The 18,328-nt window shown below is 47.9% G+C and overlaps 1 protein-coding gene across 1 annotated transcript; it reads right to left on the bottom strand.

The window, feature by feature from the left end:
* Window positions 1-2,140: 2,140 nt before the first annotated feature.
* On the bottom strand, window positions 2,141-17,969 carry SCD (stearoyl-CoA desaturase). Its single transcript, XM_069567778.1, has 6 exons — window positions 17,118-17,969; window positions 16,325-16,607; window positions 12,324-12,454; window positions 10,684-10,889; window positions 8,893-9,125; window positions 2,141-6,213 (listed from the first exon to the last, which is right to left on the bottom strand). The coding sequence occupies exons 1-6, from the start codon at window positions 17,142-17,144 to the stop codon at window positions 6,014-6,016; spliced, it is 1,080 nt and encodes a 359-aa protein (XP_069423879.1). The 5' UTR covers window positions 17,145-17,969; the 3' UTR covers window positions 2,141-6,013.
* Between the last annotated feature and the right edge of the window lie 359 nt (window positions 17,970-18,328).

Below are 18,328 nucleotides of genomic sequence, written 5' to 3'. Positions count from 1 at the left end.
GTCAGCATACAAGAAGCAGCACTTTGCCTGCGGCTTAGTAAGTTAACTACCGGTCACAGAACACAACTCCCACTCCCTGGGACATTTCACACAGTTTGTCGCAGAGACAGAATTTCAAATGAGATGTGAGATCTTTCAATAACTCTATCAAACACAGATTGTTCAGGTGCAGGAGACATTTCTAAAAGATGAGATACCCTTAAAGTGAAATGAAGTCACTCAGTCGTGTCCAACTCTTTGCAACCCCACGGACTGTAGCTTGCCAGGCTCCTTCATCCATGAAATTTTCCAGGCAAGGATACTGGAGTGGGTTGCCATTTTCTTTTCCAAGAGATAGGGCTGCTGCTGCTGCTGCTGCTAAGTTGCTTCGGTTGTAAGGATCTCAAAATGTGGCAGCAGGGTGGAATATGGTTTGCAAAAGTTTAGAGGAAATGTCAGATATGTTTCTATTGTCAGAGAGGTTAAAACTCAGGTGTGGTTCAATGTTATAACAGGTCATGAGGTGGCATGAGTTGGGTTCTTCTGGACCAGAGAATGCTTCTGCAATTTGACTTTGCATAAATTTAGCTCTTTGCCACTGCAGCCAGGCTTTGCCTCTGTGTAAAGTGCATCTCACCAGCCAGCTACTTGCATATGAGATTTGTGCACTCCAGGTTTACTTAGATGGTTATCTACTTCACACTCATATGGAGAGCAGTTAATGAGTGAACTCCTGGAACTGGATCACAGAATTGTCGCTCACTGCCACAGTGTTTTTTCTCCCAGTGAATTCGGTTCCCTCATCAGTAAAACTGGGGTAATCAGAGCACTTACTTCACATACCATGAGAAAATGCACTCACTGTCAAGTACTCGCTACAGTGCCTGGCTATTGTAAATGTTATCATGGCGTCTGAGGGTCTGGTGGACTTAGAACTCAGATTTCCAGCACCAAAAGGTTGTGGGATTTTTCTGTTGAGGCTTGGCCTCAATCCCTCTATCTAATATAGAACATGGTACATCTGTGAACTTTTCTAAGGAGTTTGGTATCACAAATATATCATTCTAAGTAGGCTTTAGTTTATAGCAACTGCCATTTTTACATGTGGCTGGTGTCTCTGTCTCCAAGACAAAGGTAAGACTTGGAAGGAACAGGGCAATTACAGAGCAACAGGAAAAAATTCCCAACCCGAACCTTTCAAACAAAATAGAGGGAAAGGGGTGGAAAGCCAGATATTGATTAAGAAAGTACACCATCAACTTATTAAGGTCTGGCAAGACCTCAGTGAATATAGACTTGATGTTGGATGCTCAGAATCAGAGAGAATCTTGCTTCTTGTCCAGGGTGAGTTAACTTTACATTAAGAAGTGAAGGAGGTTGGTTCTGGTGAATGTTTAGAAGCCCAGGCATTGACCGGGTAGCTCCTGTTGGAAAATGAAGCTCTCTCAAACCATAAAATGTCCTTCTCTTATCCACTCAGATTCTCAGATAAGATGGTGGTGGTTTAGTCGCTAAGTCATGTCCAACTCTTGTGACCCCATGGACTGTGGCCTGCCAGGCTCCTCTGTCCATGGGATTTTCCAGGCAAGAATACTGGAGCTGGTTGCCATTTCCTTCTCAGTCTCAGATAAGGTAGTAAAAGCTAAAAACCTTTTCCCCTTAATGATCATGAAGCCTTCTATTCCAGGAATTTACAAGCTTTTCCTTTAATTTTTTCCCTGTCTTCCTGCTGCTGTTAATCAGCATTTTCAGGAAGCTTTATTCCCCCGAGAGACGTTTTTGTTTCCATTTCAGATGAACGACCTGGATGGCCCAGCCTGGCTTGCCAGGTACAGAACTGCTTTCCAAAGAGTGTCTCTTGCTGCTCCCTTCCTCTATTTTGGGCTCATGTGACCATGGGACACACAGGAGACGTGGTATTTCCCCAGACCCAAAGTGCTTGCTGGGTGTTAACGTGTTTTATCTAATGGCAGCAGACTCCTGGATTCCTGCTGCCAAGGCTGAGTTTAACCTAAAGTTACCCCTAGAAGGGCAGGAGGGCAGGGCAGGTTACTGGGGTATGAGTCAACCGTTGCGGTTTCTACTTCTTTTTCACTCTTAAAGGTACAGGAACAGGACATAAAGGTGGTGAAGAGACTGAATCACAGCCAAAAAGCTCAGACACAGGGCAATCAGATTCACTTTTATTATGAACAAACACAATCTCAGATCAGTACAACTAGCTTCAGAGTTGATATTAATAGAAATTATTCCAAAATTATTCTTAGGTCACAAATAACTACTATCCCACATAAAAAGGGAAAAATCCCACCCAATCAAGGAAAAGGTATCCTGTGTATGTTTCCATGGCAATGAGTTTATGCATTCTCAGATTTTGTCTGGCTAGTTATCCACCCCTTAGCTGATGCATTTATTCAGTCTCTCAGAGAGAACCATATAGATTCCTGATTGCATCCAGGACACGTGGTTCATGGTGGACACACTTTACAGTGGATACTGCTACTATAAAAATACTCAGGACTTAAGAGAATTCCAAGATGCTTTATAAAAAGCATTAGTCACGCCTCAAAACTGCCCTTTGAGGTAGGTCAGTATTATTATCCCATTTTAACAGAAGGAAAACTGAGGCACATTATAGTTAAATGACTTGCCCAGGGTCACACAGCAAGTCAGTGGCACAGTGGTAGGACAGGCCCTGGCCTTAACCACCCATATAACTTTGACATCAAGCTTTCTTGAACTTTTCATGATGACCCATTTGAGCTACATTTATAGAGAATACACTCAGGATACTAGCTAACCAGGAGGAAAATTTTCCATTTTAAATGCTACAACCATCTTTTAATCTAAAATAATAATAATAATAATAAATCAAATACATTCAAAATTCCTTCTACCCTCCATCAAATGCGGGCAATTAAGAAAAACAGCCCTAAGCAAAGTTTCCAAAATGAAGCCCAGAAAGGAATCCTGCAAACAGCTATACTGCTCATTCTCTAGCCAGGCCCCCTTTTATACCAGCCACTTCTGCAGGCTCTGGGGTGCAAAGGGACTCCACAGAGGGAGCAGGGAGGGAGCAGAACAGGCTCAGAGGCAACACTGTTTAGAAAAGATGTAAGGCATCCAGATAAGTTGTCAGCATACCCACAAAGCAAGGACTGTTAGAAATTCAGACACCATCAGATCTGAGTTTCTGGGTCATTAACGCATCATTTGAATTTAGCTTTAGAACCTTAAAAACAGTATTCCTTACTCAGTAGACAACCCCCACCTACACAAGTACAAGTACCCTGGGCCCAAGGACACCATCCAGCCTTGTGTAGGGTCATGGTATAGATCAGATCCATGGAATACAATTAGAATAGAAAGATAAGTTGTTTCTGATCATCAGTTGTAAAGCATGCATCTGATGACCTGTGGAATTAAAACTACCCCACAGGCATTTCCAAGGGGTAGGTGCTTCAGTCAGAGGATCTAATCTACAGTGATCTTCCATTAGATTTTTTTTTTTTCCCTACTGAGAGGAACAGCTCAAAAGACAAGGATGCCTTTAGTTTAGCCCAAGCCCTGTAGCCTCCATCTATCCAATTAATACAGGAAGAAATGCTCTCCTCCTTTCCATCCTTGGAGCTCAACAGTGGCAGAGCATTTGGTATTGTATATTTTCAACCTTTAAATAGGAATAAAGCCAGGCTTCTGCCTTGACAACTGAGGTTACAGGGACAAAGGGACCCAAGGTTCTTCCAACACTCCTCTATACTATTGTCGGCCCTAGACTGTGTTGTGGGGAATGCTGGTTAGTTTGCTGAACAGAGACACTGTTCAGCAAAGTTCATGGCATCTCACGTCCTAAGCCTCAGTCAGGGTCTTGCGGTGCACCCTGGCTCCCTCCAGGGGGCTGGGGCCCCCTTCTGCGTGAGGCACTCTGGAGCCTGCCTTTGCTTCTTGTGCTCCCAGTGAAGGCTAGGCTCCCCATGCTTCTGCAAGCATTGCACTGTCCGCCGGGAGCACTGACTCAGGCTAGGCAGCTTACCCAGTAAGCAGGGGGCATCCAGCATGCTCTCTGGTTCTGACCCAGACAGAGGAGACTAAAAACAAATCCTCTTTGGCTCCATGGCTGGCTCTGGCACAACATGAGCATTCGGCTTGGCCGTGCCTCATGAATGCGAATGCCTGTGCCCAGGATGTTTCTAGCAGGGTTTGCCAGCCTCGTCTGGAGTCATCAGTGTGGTAGGGAGCACAAAGATATAGATGGAGACTCTGGAGGCCAAGTGAAAGTGGCAGCTTGCTCAACTTTGTAAAGAGAAACAGTGGTTCAGTGACCCTGACCATTCTGTTGGTGAGAGAGGCAACGACTTGGACAGCAGTAGCCGTCACTGCCTCTGAATTCGCACAGAAGAGGCTTGCCTGTCCAGAGAAAGAAGGAAACATCAAGGAGATAGAACCAGCAGGAGAAAGTGGACAGAGAGGGCAGAGCCAAGAATTGATAGGGTAGTTAAGAGATTCCTACCCCAGCCCCCAGCCAGTCCTCTACTTTTAGCTAGAAATTAATAGAAGGAATGAGTGAAAGGGTTCAACACTGTGGGGAGAAGCCTTTGAATACTTTCTCAATCCAAGGAGAAAGTGGAATTAATGAAATGAACCCAACATCTAACTTGTTTGTATAACCAGCTTCCATATCAGGACACCCAACAACTTACTCAGTACCTTCTGAATCCCCCAGCAATGTAATCTCAGAACCTTTCTTTTGTAACCTTATCTCAGGAACTGCCTACAGACCCTGCCCCTCAACCTCTCCATCTCCTGTCCAGCAGCGAGAGGAAAGGAGGCAACCTGGCTAATTCTTCCTCTTTTTCAAGCCCCCTTTCTTTCAGAGGGAAATACTCTGAGAGAATTACTTTAATATTCCAACCAAAGTACCCATGTATATATAGCTTTATGTTTGACCCAACTCCACCTCCTAAAATTCTTTCTTTTTTGGGAGGCAGCTATGCTCACCACCATACCACCAACGCATCTCTTTTTTTGAAGTCTCAAAATGCTGTAGCCACCTTCTTACTATGAGGGGAGCTGACCAATATCCCCAAGACGGCAGAGTAGAAAGATGAAAGAATTTTGACAATTTCCTGAGCTGCTGGAGTCAGCAATTCTGGAAATAACCAACCTCAAGATTTCTTGCTATCTAGAATAAGAAATCTTCCTGTTATGAAAGAAAGAAAACAATTCATCTGCAGCAGAGACCACTTTTACCACAAACTAAATGCTTCTTCTTTATCCTCAGCCTAAAGTATATCAGGACATTGAGATTTGCTTTTGAGTTCTAGGACTGCCCTGCTCCACAGCTATTTCCCAGAGTCAGGAGAGAAAGGGAGCATGCTGGGTGATGGGCAGACAGGGGTGTCTGATCACAGCAGCAGCTTCCTGCCTTGTTTCCCACTTCAACTCACCCTATTTATCAATCACACCATGCATGCTGACTCTCTCCCCTGACAAGTTACCTGTTTTTGCAGTTTGGTGCCAAAATAAAGTTATTTTTCCATTTCATCTAGCAAAAGCCTGGGCCGAAGATCATCAGGGCCCTTCCCAGAAGATTCTGTCATATATCTAGCTCGAGCCATCCACCTTAAAGCTCAGACAGCTCAAGGAAAGGGTCAGCCAGGGCAAAGACCACTTGTTTTAGACTACAGAAGGGTCGTCTAGGCTTTGGAAGCTGGAAACCCACCAATGACTGACCAACTGCTTGCCTTGGGGGCAATGAGGAGAAAGAGAAAGGAAGGTGATAGGGACAAAACAAAGGGAAAGATAATGGGAACAGAAGAGAAAGAAGATAAGAGAAGAAATAAGAACATGAGCTTAGCATCATAAAGGCAGAGTTGTTGGCTTTCAATTTAAAAAGAAAATTTTAAAGAATACTGTACTGTAATGGGTTAACGTCATCTTTAGCATCCTGGTAGCATTATTCAGTAGTTTATAAACAGAACATTAAACCTCTGCCCAGCTGGCTTTTGGAAAAGGAATCCAAGGGACCAGAAACTCAGCCACTCTTGTAGCTTTCCTCTCCAGTTCTTTTCATCCTGGCCAAGACGGCAGCCTTGGATACTTTCTTCCGGTCATAAGCCAGACCGATGGCAGCCATGCAATCAATGAAGAATGTGGTAAAGTTGATGTGCCAGCGGTACTCGCTGGCAGAGTAGTCATAAGGAAAGGTGTGGTGGTAGTTGTGGAAGCCCTCACCTGGAACAAAAGCAGAGAAAAGTTAAGCAGCTATACTGTGGATTGCCGGCTGCTTGATCTTGGCACTCCGGTTCCCTAGCAGAATGCCTCACACTTAGTAGAAACCTGTTGCTGTTGAATGAATGAATGCAGCTAGTCTTTTAAACTCTGAACCAGATAGATCCCCTCAGAGGCATCTTCAGAAATGACTGGGGAGAACCTGGTCACCATGGCTCTCTGGGAACCTTTATGGGAGAAGGGCTGGCAGTTTCTCTGAAAAGATAAGATGATTTGAGAGAAACTGCTATCAGTAGGAATGGGTGTTAGACTAGAAAACTCCAGAGCTTCACTACATATTGGTATAAGACCCTAAAGGCTCTGTGTACATGTGCATGTGTTAGAGTGGAGAGAGAGTCCAGAATGAAGAACTTTTGCTGGGTTTCTTACAAAGATGAGCAAAGAAGTACACTTTCCCCCACCGCATGGGCATTCTTGAAGGTACCGAGAGAACTGGGCGACACAGTCAAAAGTCAGAAGAAAGTAGGCCTGGCCCAGGGGCCTAAGTTTCCTCAGCCTCTACTGTTTCAGAGTGGACTGTTTTGGCTCCTATTTCTTTGAGCTTTCACCCTGGGGGTGATGCTGATAAAACAGAAGCTCTCTGAGGGAATAAGAATCAAAAAGTTTAGGTATTCCTTCTAACCTCTAAAATTCTGAAACAAGCAGTTCACTTTGCTGGACAGAGGAAAATCAAAGAAATTCTAGATTCAGAATAATTTCTGTAATGAGTCAAGCTGTGGAAACTCCATCGACAGAGTTCTCCAGTCCTAGGCAGGATCTTCTTTGTGAACCACATCAGTAACAATACCCTTATGAGGCTGGGGTAAATAGCTAATAAAAGAGTGTGCTGAGCCCTTTGAAGATGAAAGAGCCCCAGTACAGTAATAATGACATTGATAACCAACAAGGAAGGAAGTCCTGTGATGGGAATAACACCATCCATGGCACCATCTCAAGGTTCATTCATAGTGTGGATCATCAATTTATTCAATGTGAACTGAGTAGGAGGGTAGGATAACCCCAAGGCTAAAGATACTGATGGAAGATCGCTAATTTCCATAAATGACTTTGCAACTAGGCTCTGTCTAAGCACTAGCTAGGCCCACACTTATCAGATTTAAAACAATCAGACACACACACACGGTGCCAAGAGAGGAAAGAAAGTGGAGGAAGGTTAGTGGGCAAAAGAAGGATGAGACTCTGTAACTGGAACAGCAAGATATAGCCAAGAGAGGCTCAAGCGGGGAGGTTAGCTCTGGCAGAGAGAAGATGAGCATGTGACTGGGGGTGGGGAGGTAACTCAAGAAGAACGAGATTAGAATGGCAGGGAAGCAGGGGAAACAGGCAACCAGAGAACAAAGGGTGAGGTGATAAGTGGGGAGCAACAGGGATGAAGGGACGAACAATAAGTGAGATACTGACAGCCACTCTGAAGAGGCTTGGGGAAGCTCACAACGGATCTGTTTGTAGTACAGGACTGATCTCATTCCAGAAACCTTCCATGACGTTCACTGGTTTTCTACGAAAATAGCCTATAATGTGATTGATTTCAAACATGGTTCAGAGTAAGAACATGTAAACAGTACATGGTGTCTGGAAGGAGGGAAAGATGCATGAAAATTAAAAAGGAATGAAAAAATGTCTTTAGTACAGAGAGTAATAAAAACGGAAAAGATGGTCAGGGTTGAGAGTATAAAGGAAGGTTTTAAAGAGAACCGAGGGACAGCTAGGCCATGGCTTATGCCCATGTGTGGAGCAGGGAGGTTATCTATCTATGCTGGATGACCAGAAGCCCTGATCACTGGAAGAGGCCGTGGGGTCTGCCTAAGGAAACCTAATTCAAGGCCTTAGTCAAGGTCTATATTTAGCTGAAAAGAGTGACAGACCAAAAAAAAAAAGAAAAAGAAAATGGAGACAGATGGCAGAACCCTGTTGTCTGGCTATTGAACAGGAATGGGAGAAATAAATTCCTGAATAGTCAGCATTAGGTCAGTGAGTAATTGCTTTACTGGGAGTTTCCTAAGTCACACTGTGGGGAGGGAGTGTTCCCAGCAGAGAAACAGAAGAGAGAAAAATAAAGGATAAGAGAAGAGAGTGGTAGGTGGTGATAAAGGGCCACCAAAAGCTGCTTTGATGTCTTTCATACTGGCATCAACCAGGCAGTAAGGCATGTGATACACTTCAAATATTGCCCCTCTGAATACAGGAAGGTGATAAAAGAGAAGCTTATTGAGTTAAATGACAAGTATTTGCTCTGTATATCACATCTAAATATAACACACTAGGCTTCCTGGCCACCCAGAGGACCCTACTCTTCTATTTATGCAGTCCCTGCCCCAAGCAAGACTACCACCCAGATCAGAGATGACTGGGAAGAGAACAGCCCAAAGGGGCTCATCATAGCATTCTGTGGCTTGCTCTTAAACCTGGAATTAAAGGCATTGTTATTTTTCACCCTTTTCTCTTTACATAGGACTTGTTGCTTCACTTTCAAGGGTTTTCTAATACTGTCCCTTAGTTTTATAGTGGAATGACATATGGAGAGGGGTCATAAAACAGGTAAATCTAGTTTTTCTGGTTCGTAACCTAATACCCTAAGCAGCAGACCACTAGACGTGGTCTTGCTGTGGACTGCTGACTTACCCACAGCTCCCAGGGAAACCAGGATATTCTCTCGGGGGTTGATGGTCTTGTCGTAAGGGCGATATCCATACATATGGGCAGCGCTGTTCACCAGCCAGGTCGCATTGAGCACAACAGCGTAACGGAGAAAGGTGGCAAAAAATAGGCTGTTTTGAAACGTTTCACCCCATAGATACCACGGCACGAGTGTGGGCAGGATGAAGCACAACAGCAGGACACCAGGTTTGTAGTACCTGCATTGAGAGATCATACGCTCAGTGAGTGGAGAGAGGACGCTGAGACCTACCTGATTTTCCACTCTCACAGGGCTGGGCTGTCCCTTTCTACACTGAGAGCACGGTGTGGCAGGCAACCGAACAAGAGGGAATGGGCAAAGAAATTTTCTGAGAATTTAGTGTTATTATCATACTTCTCATGAGGGGTTAAATGACTTTTCTAGGGTCACACTACCAGGAAGTGGTGGAGCAAGGACTGGAATGCTTCATCTCCTGACTCTAAATCCATTGTTCTCTTTTACTACTTCAGGGAAATAGACAGGGTCCAAGCTACAGACTGAGTTCTCCTTCCCGGGTTTTTCAGTTCTGCCGTTGGGCTTTTTTTCCCTTTCAGCAGTGCTCTTTGCAGAATCCATGTTTAAGTCAATCTTTTATTTATTTATTTTTTTTTGGCTACACCAGGTGGCACGAGGAGATCTTAGTTCCTGGATCACAGATAGAACCCGTGCCCCGTGCACGTGTGGAATCTTAACTACTGGGCCATCAGAATTTTTGTTTAGTATGTTGCCTTCATCTCCTGCTAGCCAGGAATCTTTCTCATCCTTCCTCTTCTTCTCCCTCAGAGAGGCACCCCAAATGTCCTCTAGATGCCAGCAGATCTGTCCCTTTGGAGGCCCTATTCCTTCTTCCTCCTCCCAAAGGTACAGCAAGCATTCGACATTACCAGGGAACTGATTTCCTAGATGCCTTCAGCAGTTAAGCCTGCTACTCTTGTATCATTAGTAACCCCTGCCGCCTTCAGCTCCTCTCCATTCCTACCACCACTTCCCTGCATGGAAACCCAAGACTTCCCCACCTCTTTAGTTCAATGCCTTCTCTCATCCACCCCAGAGCTACCTTTCTAAAGCACACCTCCAACCATGCCACCTTCTGGCTCAAAAACCTTTCCATGGTTTCCTATCGCTTGGGTTGAATTAAACCTTGTCTGCTTGTAAGACTCCATAACAATGGCATCAGTCTCTGTTGCTAGTCTTTTTTCCTACCACACCCTGTATTTCAAGCAGGACTCTGCTGCAGGAACACACTTCAGCTCTTTCTGTTTGCACTGTCCCCCCACCCACCTGCCCTGTGCCATCCATCAGTGGATTCCAAAGCTACTTTCTTCATAAGCCCTTCCTGATGTCCCCCACTCTGCGGTGTCCCTCCCCTTTGTGCCTCTCCTCGCTATGGAAAATATTTTGCCATGTATCATAGGTATTTGGACACTTGGCTTATCCTTCCACTCCCCAATAAGCTATGAACTCCTTGAAGGTAAGGACTATGACACATTTGGCTTTGTATCCATGACCGTCCTACGTCAACAAACATTTGTTGAATTTAATTGGCTTAGGTAGCTCATAGAAAAAGAAACAACAGTCTATGGCTCTGGGTCCATGGGCTATTAAAAACTAGGGTTTTAAATTATAATCTGAGATATGGAAACCAAGTAAATTTCTCAGCTCATGTTGACAAGTCCTAGGAGAAAAAAGGGGGTCCACAAATGCCAGGTCCCCAGCTCCATCATCATGTCACTCACCTCCTCTGGAACATCACCAGCTTCTCAGCTCTTAGGTCGGATAAATCTAGTGTAGCACCCTTTTCTCTGACAGCTGGGTGTTTGCGCACAAGCAGCCAACCCACGTGAGAGAAGAAAAAGCCACGTCGGGAATTGTGGGGATCAGCATCCGTTTCTGAAAACTTGTGGTGGGCACGGTGATCTCGGGACCATTCAAAAACGTCATTCTAGAGGAACAGAGAAGAGGAATGAAGGCCCACGGAGAGACACCCTCTCAGGGGAATACCAATTGCCAGGCGTCTTCCAGAGCCCACAGCTCTCAGCCCAACCTCACAAAATACCTAGGAGTTGGTGCTCCAAAGGAGAAGTCATGGGGCTGCCTCCTCTCCTTAAACTTGCTTCTGAAGCATAAGTGGAAAAGCAACTTCAAGTCTCAGGACCACATGAACAGGGCTAGCTGCTTCTCGAGGGTTATGTGGTGGGTGGAATGCAGGAAGACGGTACAGGGCTCAGAGTTTCATCAGGAGGGAACACTGCAATTCTTCAAGCAAGAAATGGGGTGTGGGGTGCCTAATCCCTGAGCGTGGATAACAGGAGGCAGGTAACCTTGTGTCTTAGCATCCTGGTCAATGGATGAAGCTGTGGGCAGCTCCATTCTGATGCAACTCGAAAAAACAGATAAATCACGATATGACCACATTCCCAAATGGCCTCTGGGACTCTTTCTATCCCATAGAGTGTGCCAATCTCGCTTCCTTTTTTTGCCCCGTGGGGACAATATCAGGAGCCTTTGAAGCATTAAGGCATATGGCAGAGATGATTATGCAACTGTGAGATACTGCCATGGAGAGGGAGACTAACTGGGCTTCCTTGTGTTTTCCTCTTGTTCCAAGCTAGGCCCCTCACTACATGCTATCTTTTGCCCTTTGCTACTGCTTAATAACTGTGAGTTCTCTTTCTCCAGTCCCCTTCATTCTATCTCTGCCAAAAACTTTCTGCTTCAACAAACCTCAACACTTGACTTAGGCAGCCTGGTAACCCATTAAAAGGACCATAATGTTGGTCTACCTAAACCCTCAGTGACACAATTTCCCCATCTGTGAAATGGGGATAACAACAGTACTTACCTCCTAAGATTGTTGTGAGGGTTTAATGAGGCAATCTATGTCAAGTGCTTAGAATAGCGCCAGACATATTTAGCACTATAAAAGTATTTGATCATCTTACCTGAAAACAACAGAGTTTAAAAGAAGAATCTGTGAAACATTTACTTCAACCCCATTGTGACAGAGTCCTAAGACATCCACCCAGAGTTGTGAATGTTTTGTCCAGTGTCTACCCATGAAGCCAGGCTCAGCTCTTGCCTTATACACTTATGAAAGACCACAACAGCCAGACTGGGTGATAACAGAGGTGCAAAAATGACCCTACACACTGACAGTATTTCCTCTTTATCTCCTTCTTGCCTCTGCCAGTCACTCAGAAGTATCCTTATGTTTTATGGACTTTGGGACTGAACCTGAACTTAACCACAAAGAGAGAGGAAAGTGAAGTGGCTGTCCAGGTGCTGTCCCTCTCCAGGCACTGATCACCTCCATTCCGCCACCGGCTCATCAATAAAGAGTGAGGAGAGAAAGAGCTGAGCACAGCTGGCTTCTCACCTGGAACGCCATGGTGTTGGCGATGATCAGGAAGACCCGTAGGGGCAGCCGAGCTTTGTAGGTTCGGTGACTCCACAGGCGATGGACCCCTGCTGTGATGCCCAGGGCACTGATCACATAGTAGAATAACACTGCCAGGATAAGACAGGGCAGGCAGTCACTCACCTGGGAAAGTGTTTCCATGATGCTTTCCTCAGGTCAGAGTGTGTGTAGGCTCCCGGTGAGAATCTGCTTTTCCCTGAACTCCAGGGATACCTTGATCTCTTAGGCTCCTTTGATTTTAATCACTTGAAAAATATAATCCCCCTCTTATCATCTAACCTAGGGGCTGGAATAAGCTTAGGAGTCCCGGGGAACTTCAGAAAGGCAAGAGAGAAGAGGGCTCTTACCCCCCGGCCACTTGGCATTCTCAGTCATGAGGGATATTCTCCCAAGTCCCCTCCCCTCTGACCTTCTGCTAACTTTCTTCAACGTTTTAAGGACCACAGACCACTACAGCAGTGCTTAAGACCCATAGGCAAGGGTGGTATTAAAATATTTAATAGACAGTATAGTCTGGGCACTGACCCATTTGAGGGTTCCTGGGTTCTAGGGGACATTAAGGGGGCTCAGAACTAGGACTATTTACCAAGTGGTCCAAAAACCTTTTAGCAGGCAATGTGGCCACAGGAGGGGAAAATTCACCCTGCACATCAGTCATAGCTGCAGTGTCTTAAGCTTCGCCAAGGATTTTATGTTTTCTGATTCACTAGATGCCTTGAAAGGAGTTTAATATCCCTCCCTTTGTGGCTGAAAAAACAGATGCTTAGCGAAGTTAAGTGTTTATCTATAGTCACATGGCTAGGAAATGGAGCCATGGCTCGAAACTAGATTTTTGTCTCAACAAAGTGGTTCGTGTTCCAGAAGTCTGGCACGAGGATGTATACCATCCACCTCCCCAAGATATATGCCCACAGTTCTGTGGCATATGTCTCGCCAGATATGTCTCGCCTTCGCCACATCCCTCTGCCAGCCCATACTCCAGCTGACAAGGCTAATTCTAGATAACGGCAGGACGGGCTCAAAGTTGCCCAACACTGTCCTGCCTCACCTTCCTGGAGGCCTGCAGGTTCCAGGTGCCAAATAGAGTCTCTAACTGGGAGGCAACCCAACAGCCACCCACCTTCCTCTGCTCAATAGCTCTAGGGAGGCAGGGGCTGAGGCCTTGGTAGAGCAGTGACTATTAACAATGTTTCATTCCTGGGGAAGTGGCTAGAAACAATAGATTCTCAGTGGCCACTGAACTTAGTTGCAGTTGGAGACACTGCAGATTGTAACAAATCGTTCTGTGTTCTTCTCCTGCCACAGATACCAGTTTCCTAAACAAGCCCCCACCCCACCCATCTTCCTCTACCCTATCCAATTTCTCCTACAGGACAGGAGGAGAGCCATGGAGCCAGAGTTCGTCCTGGTGAGAGTTCCTCTATTCATAGCCCTCTGAACTGGGTTGGGGCCCTAGGTGGTTTGCTGGACCCCGGGCATGTGGTAATAGCCTTTCAGATGCCGTATCTGTCTGCATCTACACCTGGATAGATGACAGTTGAGCCACAGCCCACCAGTCACCAAGGGTAAAGGAAAAGGTCTTTGGGCACAAAAGAAGCACTCAGCTCAGAAGCAAAGAAGCTCCTAGGGTTGTTTCATGCCACAGAAGACCCTGGCAAGTTGACTCAGAAAAGTACCTAAGATCCCTGCATTAACAGAGGAACTGGAAAAGGCACTCAAACCCTCTGGTACCTTTTTCTATCAGCACCTCTAAGCCTATCTACTAGAAGGCTTTGGGTCAGTTGGAAATTCATTCTCTACTAAAGTCCAAATTGGTGGTTAAGCAAAACCTCAGTTTTAGTCCTAAGAAAGAGACTGGAAAAGTTTGGCGCATGGTCCCTCAGTGTACCCAGAGATGGCTCTTCAGCCCTTCCCTCAAGGCGGCTCTGAGACACCAAAACTGCTCAGTCATGAGAAACGCTGGAATCACAACCATTTGCTAATTTAACACCATTCTTAGGGATAAAACAAGAAAAAGTAAAGCGAAGCTCCTGAACTCTGAGGACCTGTGACCCTCCCCCCACCCCCCTTTCGTTCCTTAAGACAAGAGTTCTGATATCCCCACACCAAACCAGTCACTCCATCAGCTAAGCCATCCACCACAGGGCCCAGGGACAGGAGTATAAAAGTCACCATCCAGTCTCCATGTGGCACATTTTCCTGTCCAAAGGCACAGCACACACCCATGGGCAGGGCACCAAAAAGGTAGCGGGCACAGCCCTGGTTTGTGGATAGCATTCTGCCCCTGCACCAGCAGCCGAGGGAAAGCAGTGAGCAGCAGCATCTGGTCAAGCTCAGGACTTTACGAGCCTTTCAGGGACTCTTGGGGCTGGAAGGGGCTCGAAGGTGACCAAACACCTTCACCAAACACCTGGTGAAGACTTCTCTACTGGAGAGGAGGGGTGGAGACAGGAGTCCGAAGCCGCCCTGGGGAATCCCCGTCCTGCTTTTGATTCCTCAATTTGAACTGAAATTCCAGAACTCAAGTTCTGCTGGGTTCTCAGAAGGACTAGAGAACAGATGTCCCCCTCCCCTCGAAAATAAGAGCCCTTCCTGGTTTGCAGATGAAACGATTTCATCGGTGCCTGGCTGGCCCCAGCAATTAAACACATGTAAAAAAGCACTATCTTTCTAATCTTAAAAAAAAGTACTATTGTCCCCAGTGTGTTCCTTGAAAAACTGAGAGAGGGGATCTACCCAGCTGCATTTCTGTCCATGGATTACCAAGAGGATTCCTCCCAAAAGCTCCACAGACCAGATCCACCACCTTTAGACCAAAGAGGTTCTGGAGGACTTGGCTGAAACTTGGCCCGCCAGCCCTTCTATGTAACTCCCCTCCAAGAGTGCAGCTGTCTGCAAGCACCCCATACCTAAGACTGCTCTGGAAGACCTACAGTTGCTTTCTGGAGGGGGAGTTCTGGTCTGCCCCTCTCAGAAAGTGCTGATGTGCCCCACGCTCCCATCCCTGGTCTTTAGGGTTCTCTGTTTTCCCCTTCCCAAGCCAGACTCAGAGTGGCAGAGGTGGGAATGCCCACCGAGCACATGCATGTGTGCAGGCGGCAGGGCCCTGCTGTCAGCCCAAGCCCCTGGATTCCTGAAAGAGCTGAGCTAAGGGCAGGCAGGTCAGGGATACACTGGGAACCGTTCCCCTCATTGCAGCAGCCTGAAGGCCAGGGCTGCCCGGGGCCTGGGAGAGAGTGGCTGGAGCAGGATGGGTGTGGAATGGGACACGGAACACTTCTTGAACCTTACTTCATTGTAAGAACATTTTGTTGAGTGGCATGTACAGTCGAGACCTACACAGAGTCACAGATCAATCATCTGTGTAAACTAGGTTACACGGGAGCCTTCTTCATCTGTTTATGTAACCAAGGAGCCTGAAAGGGCCAAGGGTCAGGGCAAAATAAGTTTGTGGATGACCACCACTCTGTTCCCCTACTACTAACTCTCTCCCTGAGCCGTTGTTCTTAATACCCCATGACCAGACTCAGCTTAAGCCCCCTAAAGTCACTCATCGAGTCCCATGTCCCCATGCCTCCCAGGTAGGGACCTCGATTCTTTCCTGGCTGGCAGGGCTGGGACAAGCAGTCAAGCAAAAGACTTAAAACAGAAAACCTCTTTCAGAAAAAGATGACTCTCTGGCATAGCTCTGCTCATTTCAAAACCTGAGGCCCATGGTCTCAGGGCTCCAGCCCCAACACCAAAATTAAAAGATCCCCCAGAGTGGACGCTCCTGCATCCCAACCCCCCACCCAGGCTCTGTTCCCAGGCCACCCAGCCTCTCAGGACACCAAAGAGAAATGGCTGGGAAAACCTCAGCCCAGAGGGTCTGGTGTTTGTACTCTATGTAAGATCTTACTTAACTAAAAGAGTGGAGAGAACCTGGGGTACTGGGTCGGGAGGACATGGGAACTTCTTACCCCAGAGAAAGGTGTATATCTTGCAGGTGGGGATCAATGTGATCCCATACAGCGCTCCCAAGTGTAACAGACCCATGAGGATGATGTTTCTCCAAACATACTCAAGCTTGGGCTTTGGGCCCTCCTTATCCTGGTAAGTTGGGTCATAGATGTCATCTCTCATTTCAGGGCGGATGTCTTCTTCCAAGTATAGGGGAGTCTTCTCCAATTTGCCCCCTCCATTCTGCAGGACCCTGGAAGGAGGTGCTGTGATGGTGGTGGTGGTTGTGTAGGAGCTAGAGATCTGGAAGGGAGAGGAAGTGGAGGGTCAAGAGAGAGGACACGTGGAGGTAGTAGGGACCACTTCACTCCCTAGTCAAGCTGGGGGATGGGCGGGGGATAGGCACAGACCCGGTCCCAATATCCAGGTTACCTGAGGGAAGGCGGAAGACAGGGAAGTCCCCAGGAACTATGCAGAGATTGGGGAGAAGAGGTGAAACCTCAAGGTGAAGGGGAAATAAGAAAGAGGAGTGAAACACTCACACCCCAACGAGCACACAAAGGAAAGCCCGCATACCTACATACAGAAGGCTACCGGCAGGACCAGGTTTCTCTTTAAAGCTGAAGAAACGAAAGTTGCAGACCTAAGTTTGCAAATTACAATCCCCATTCCCAACAAACTGAAGGCAGTACAACTCGCAAAAGATGGCTATGTTCTCCCGCGGTGATCTCAACTCTTCACCATGAGTCACCTAGAAGCCCCACCAGCACCGGCGAACCCGGGGTCTGGGGGCCATTACTCGGAAGCTCTCACCTCCTCTTGCAGCAAGTGGGCCGGCATCTGGGCTCTCGGACACTGGGATCACTTTCTCGGGGCTGAGACTGCGGAGCGGAGTTCGGGGCAGTCCGAACTGAGTGTAGTCTAGTTCCTGAGCCTGCTTTTGCGTGGCGATGCGTGGCGATCCGCGGCGCTGCGCTCGGGACCTTCCGCTGCACGCTGCGCGCTGGATCGGTGTCCGGACCCGACCTGCTGTGCTGGGGATTTAAAGGCTAGCGCTGGCAGCCGGTGACTGTGGCTCGTATTTCCTCAGACCCCTTTTATTCGCTGCCAACAAGGGGCAAAGTGCGCAGAGTTGGCTCACCGTGGGAGATCCGCATGGGCGGGAGAGGGGAGGAGACAGAGCGCCGAGGCGTGCTGGGGGCAGGAGAAGCGAGAACTGGATGCTGCAGACACACCGCGGTTTGGCCGCCGCAGCCCCTGCCTCTGCCCCTGCCCCTGGGGAAATGCTAATGGGCTTCTGTAGACTCTGGCGCGTCATTGGCCGAAGGGAATTTGGTGCCACCTCGTCCTGCCGTTGCCATTGGCTCGGCGCAATCTGCTGTTCCCTCTGCCGCGAGCTCCTCACTCCCCCTCCCCTCCCTTTCTCCTCGGCTTCTCTTACACCGGCCGCTGGGCCTCCGCCGGGCACCCTGCCGCCTCGGAGGCGCTCGGGAAGAGGGAGAGGACCCAGTCTGGGAATGGCGCGGGGATGCGTGCCAGCCCAGGACTGGCCCCGGGCAATTCGCAAATGGATGGGCACTGGGGAAGTTTCCCGGGAAAGAGTGGGGAAACCACGCGGGCGACCACTGCGCACAACTCCACCCCAGCCTTCCCGCTCGTCTAGACGCGTAGGCGGGGAGACGTGTCCTCAAACCCGGGTCCGGGGCCGCGAGCGCGGCGAAGCCCCGCCTCCCTCTGTGCGGAGCGCGCCGGGGATGCGGGGTACGGGGCGGGGGGCGGTTCGGCCTGCCGCGGAACAGTGGCCCCGCCCCGCCCACCAGCGGCGCAGCGCTAACCCGGGACTGCTGAACAGGCTTGCGGGTCTCCCCGCGGGCGGGCAGGCGGGCGGGCGGCCGCGCACACACAGTAGATGCACTGATGTGTAGATCTGCACGCGCGCAAGAGGTTCAGCCAATGGGCACGCCGATAGGAAATGTTCACCGCCAGGCACCAGTGAGCTGTGCTATCCCTGTGCCCACGCCAAC

The sequence above is a fragment of the Ovis canadensis genome, chromosome 22 (genome assembly GCF_042477335.2).
Source record: "Ovis canadensis isolate MfBH-ARS-UI-01 breed Bighorn chromosome 22, ARS-UI_OviCan_v2, whole genome shotgun sequence".
Taxonomy (NCBI): Eukaryota; Metazoa; Chordata; class Mammalia; order Artiodactyla; family Bovidae; genus Ovis; species Ovis canadensis.
This window is presented reverse-complemented; position numbering and strand designations above follow the sequence as displayed.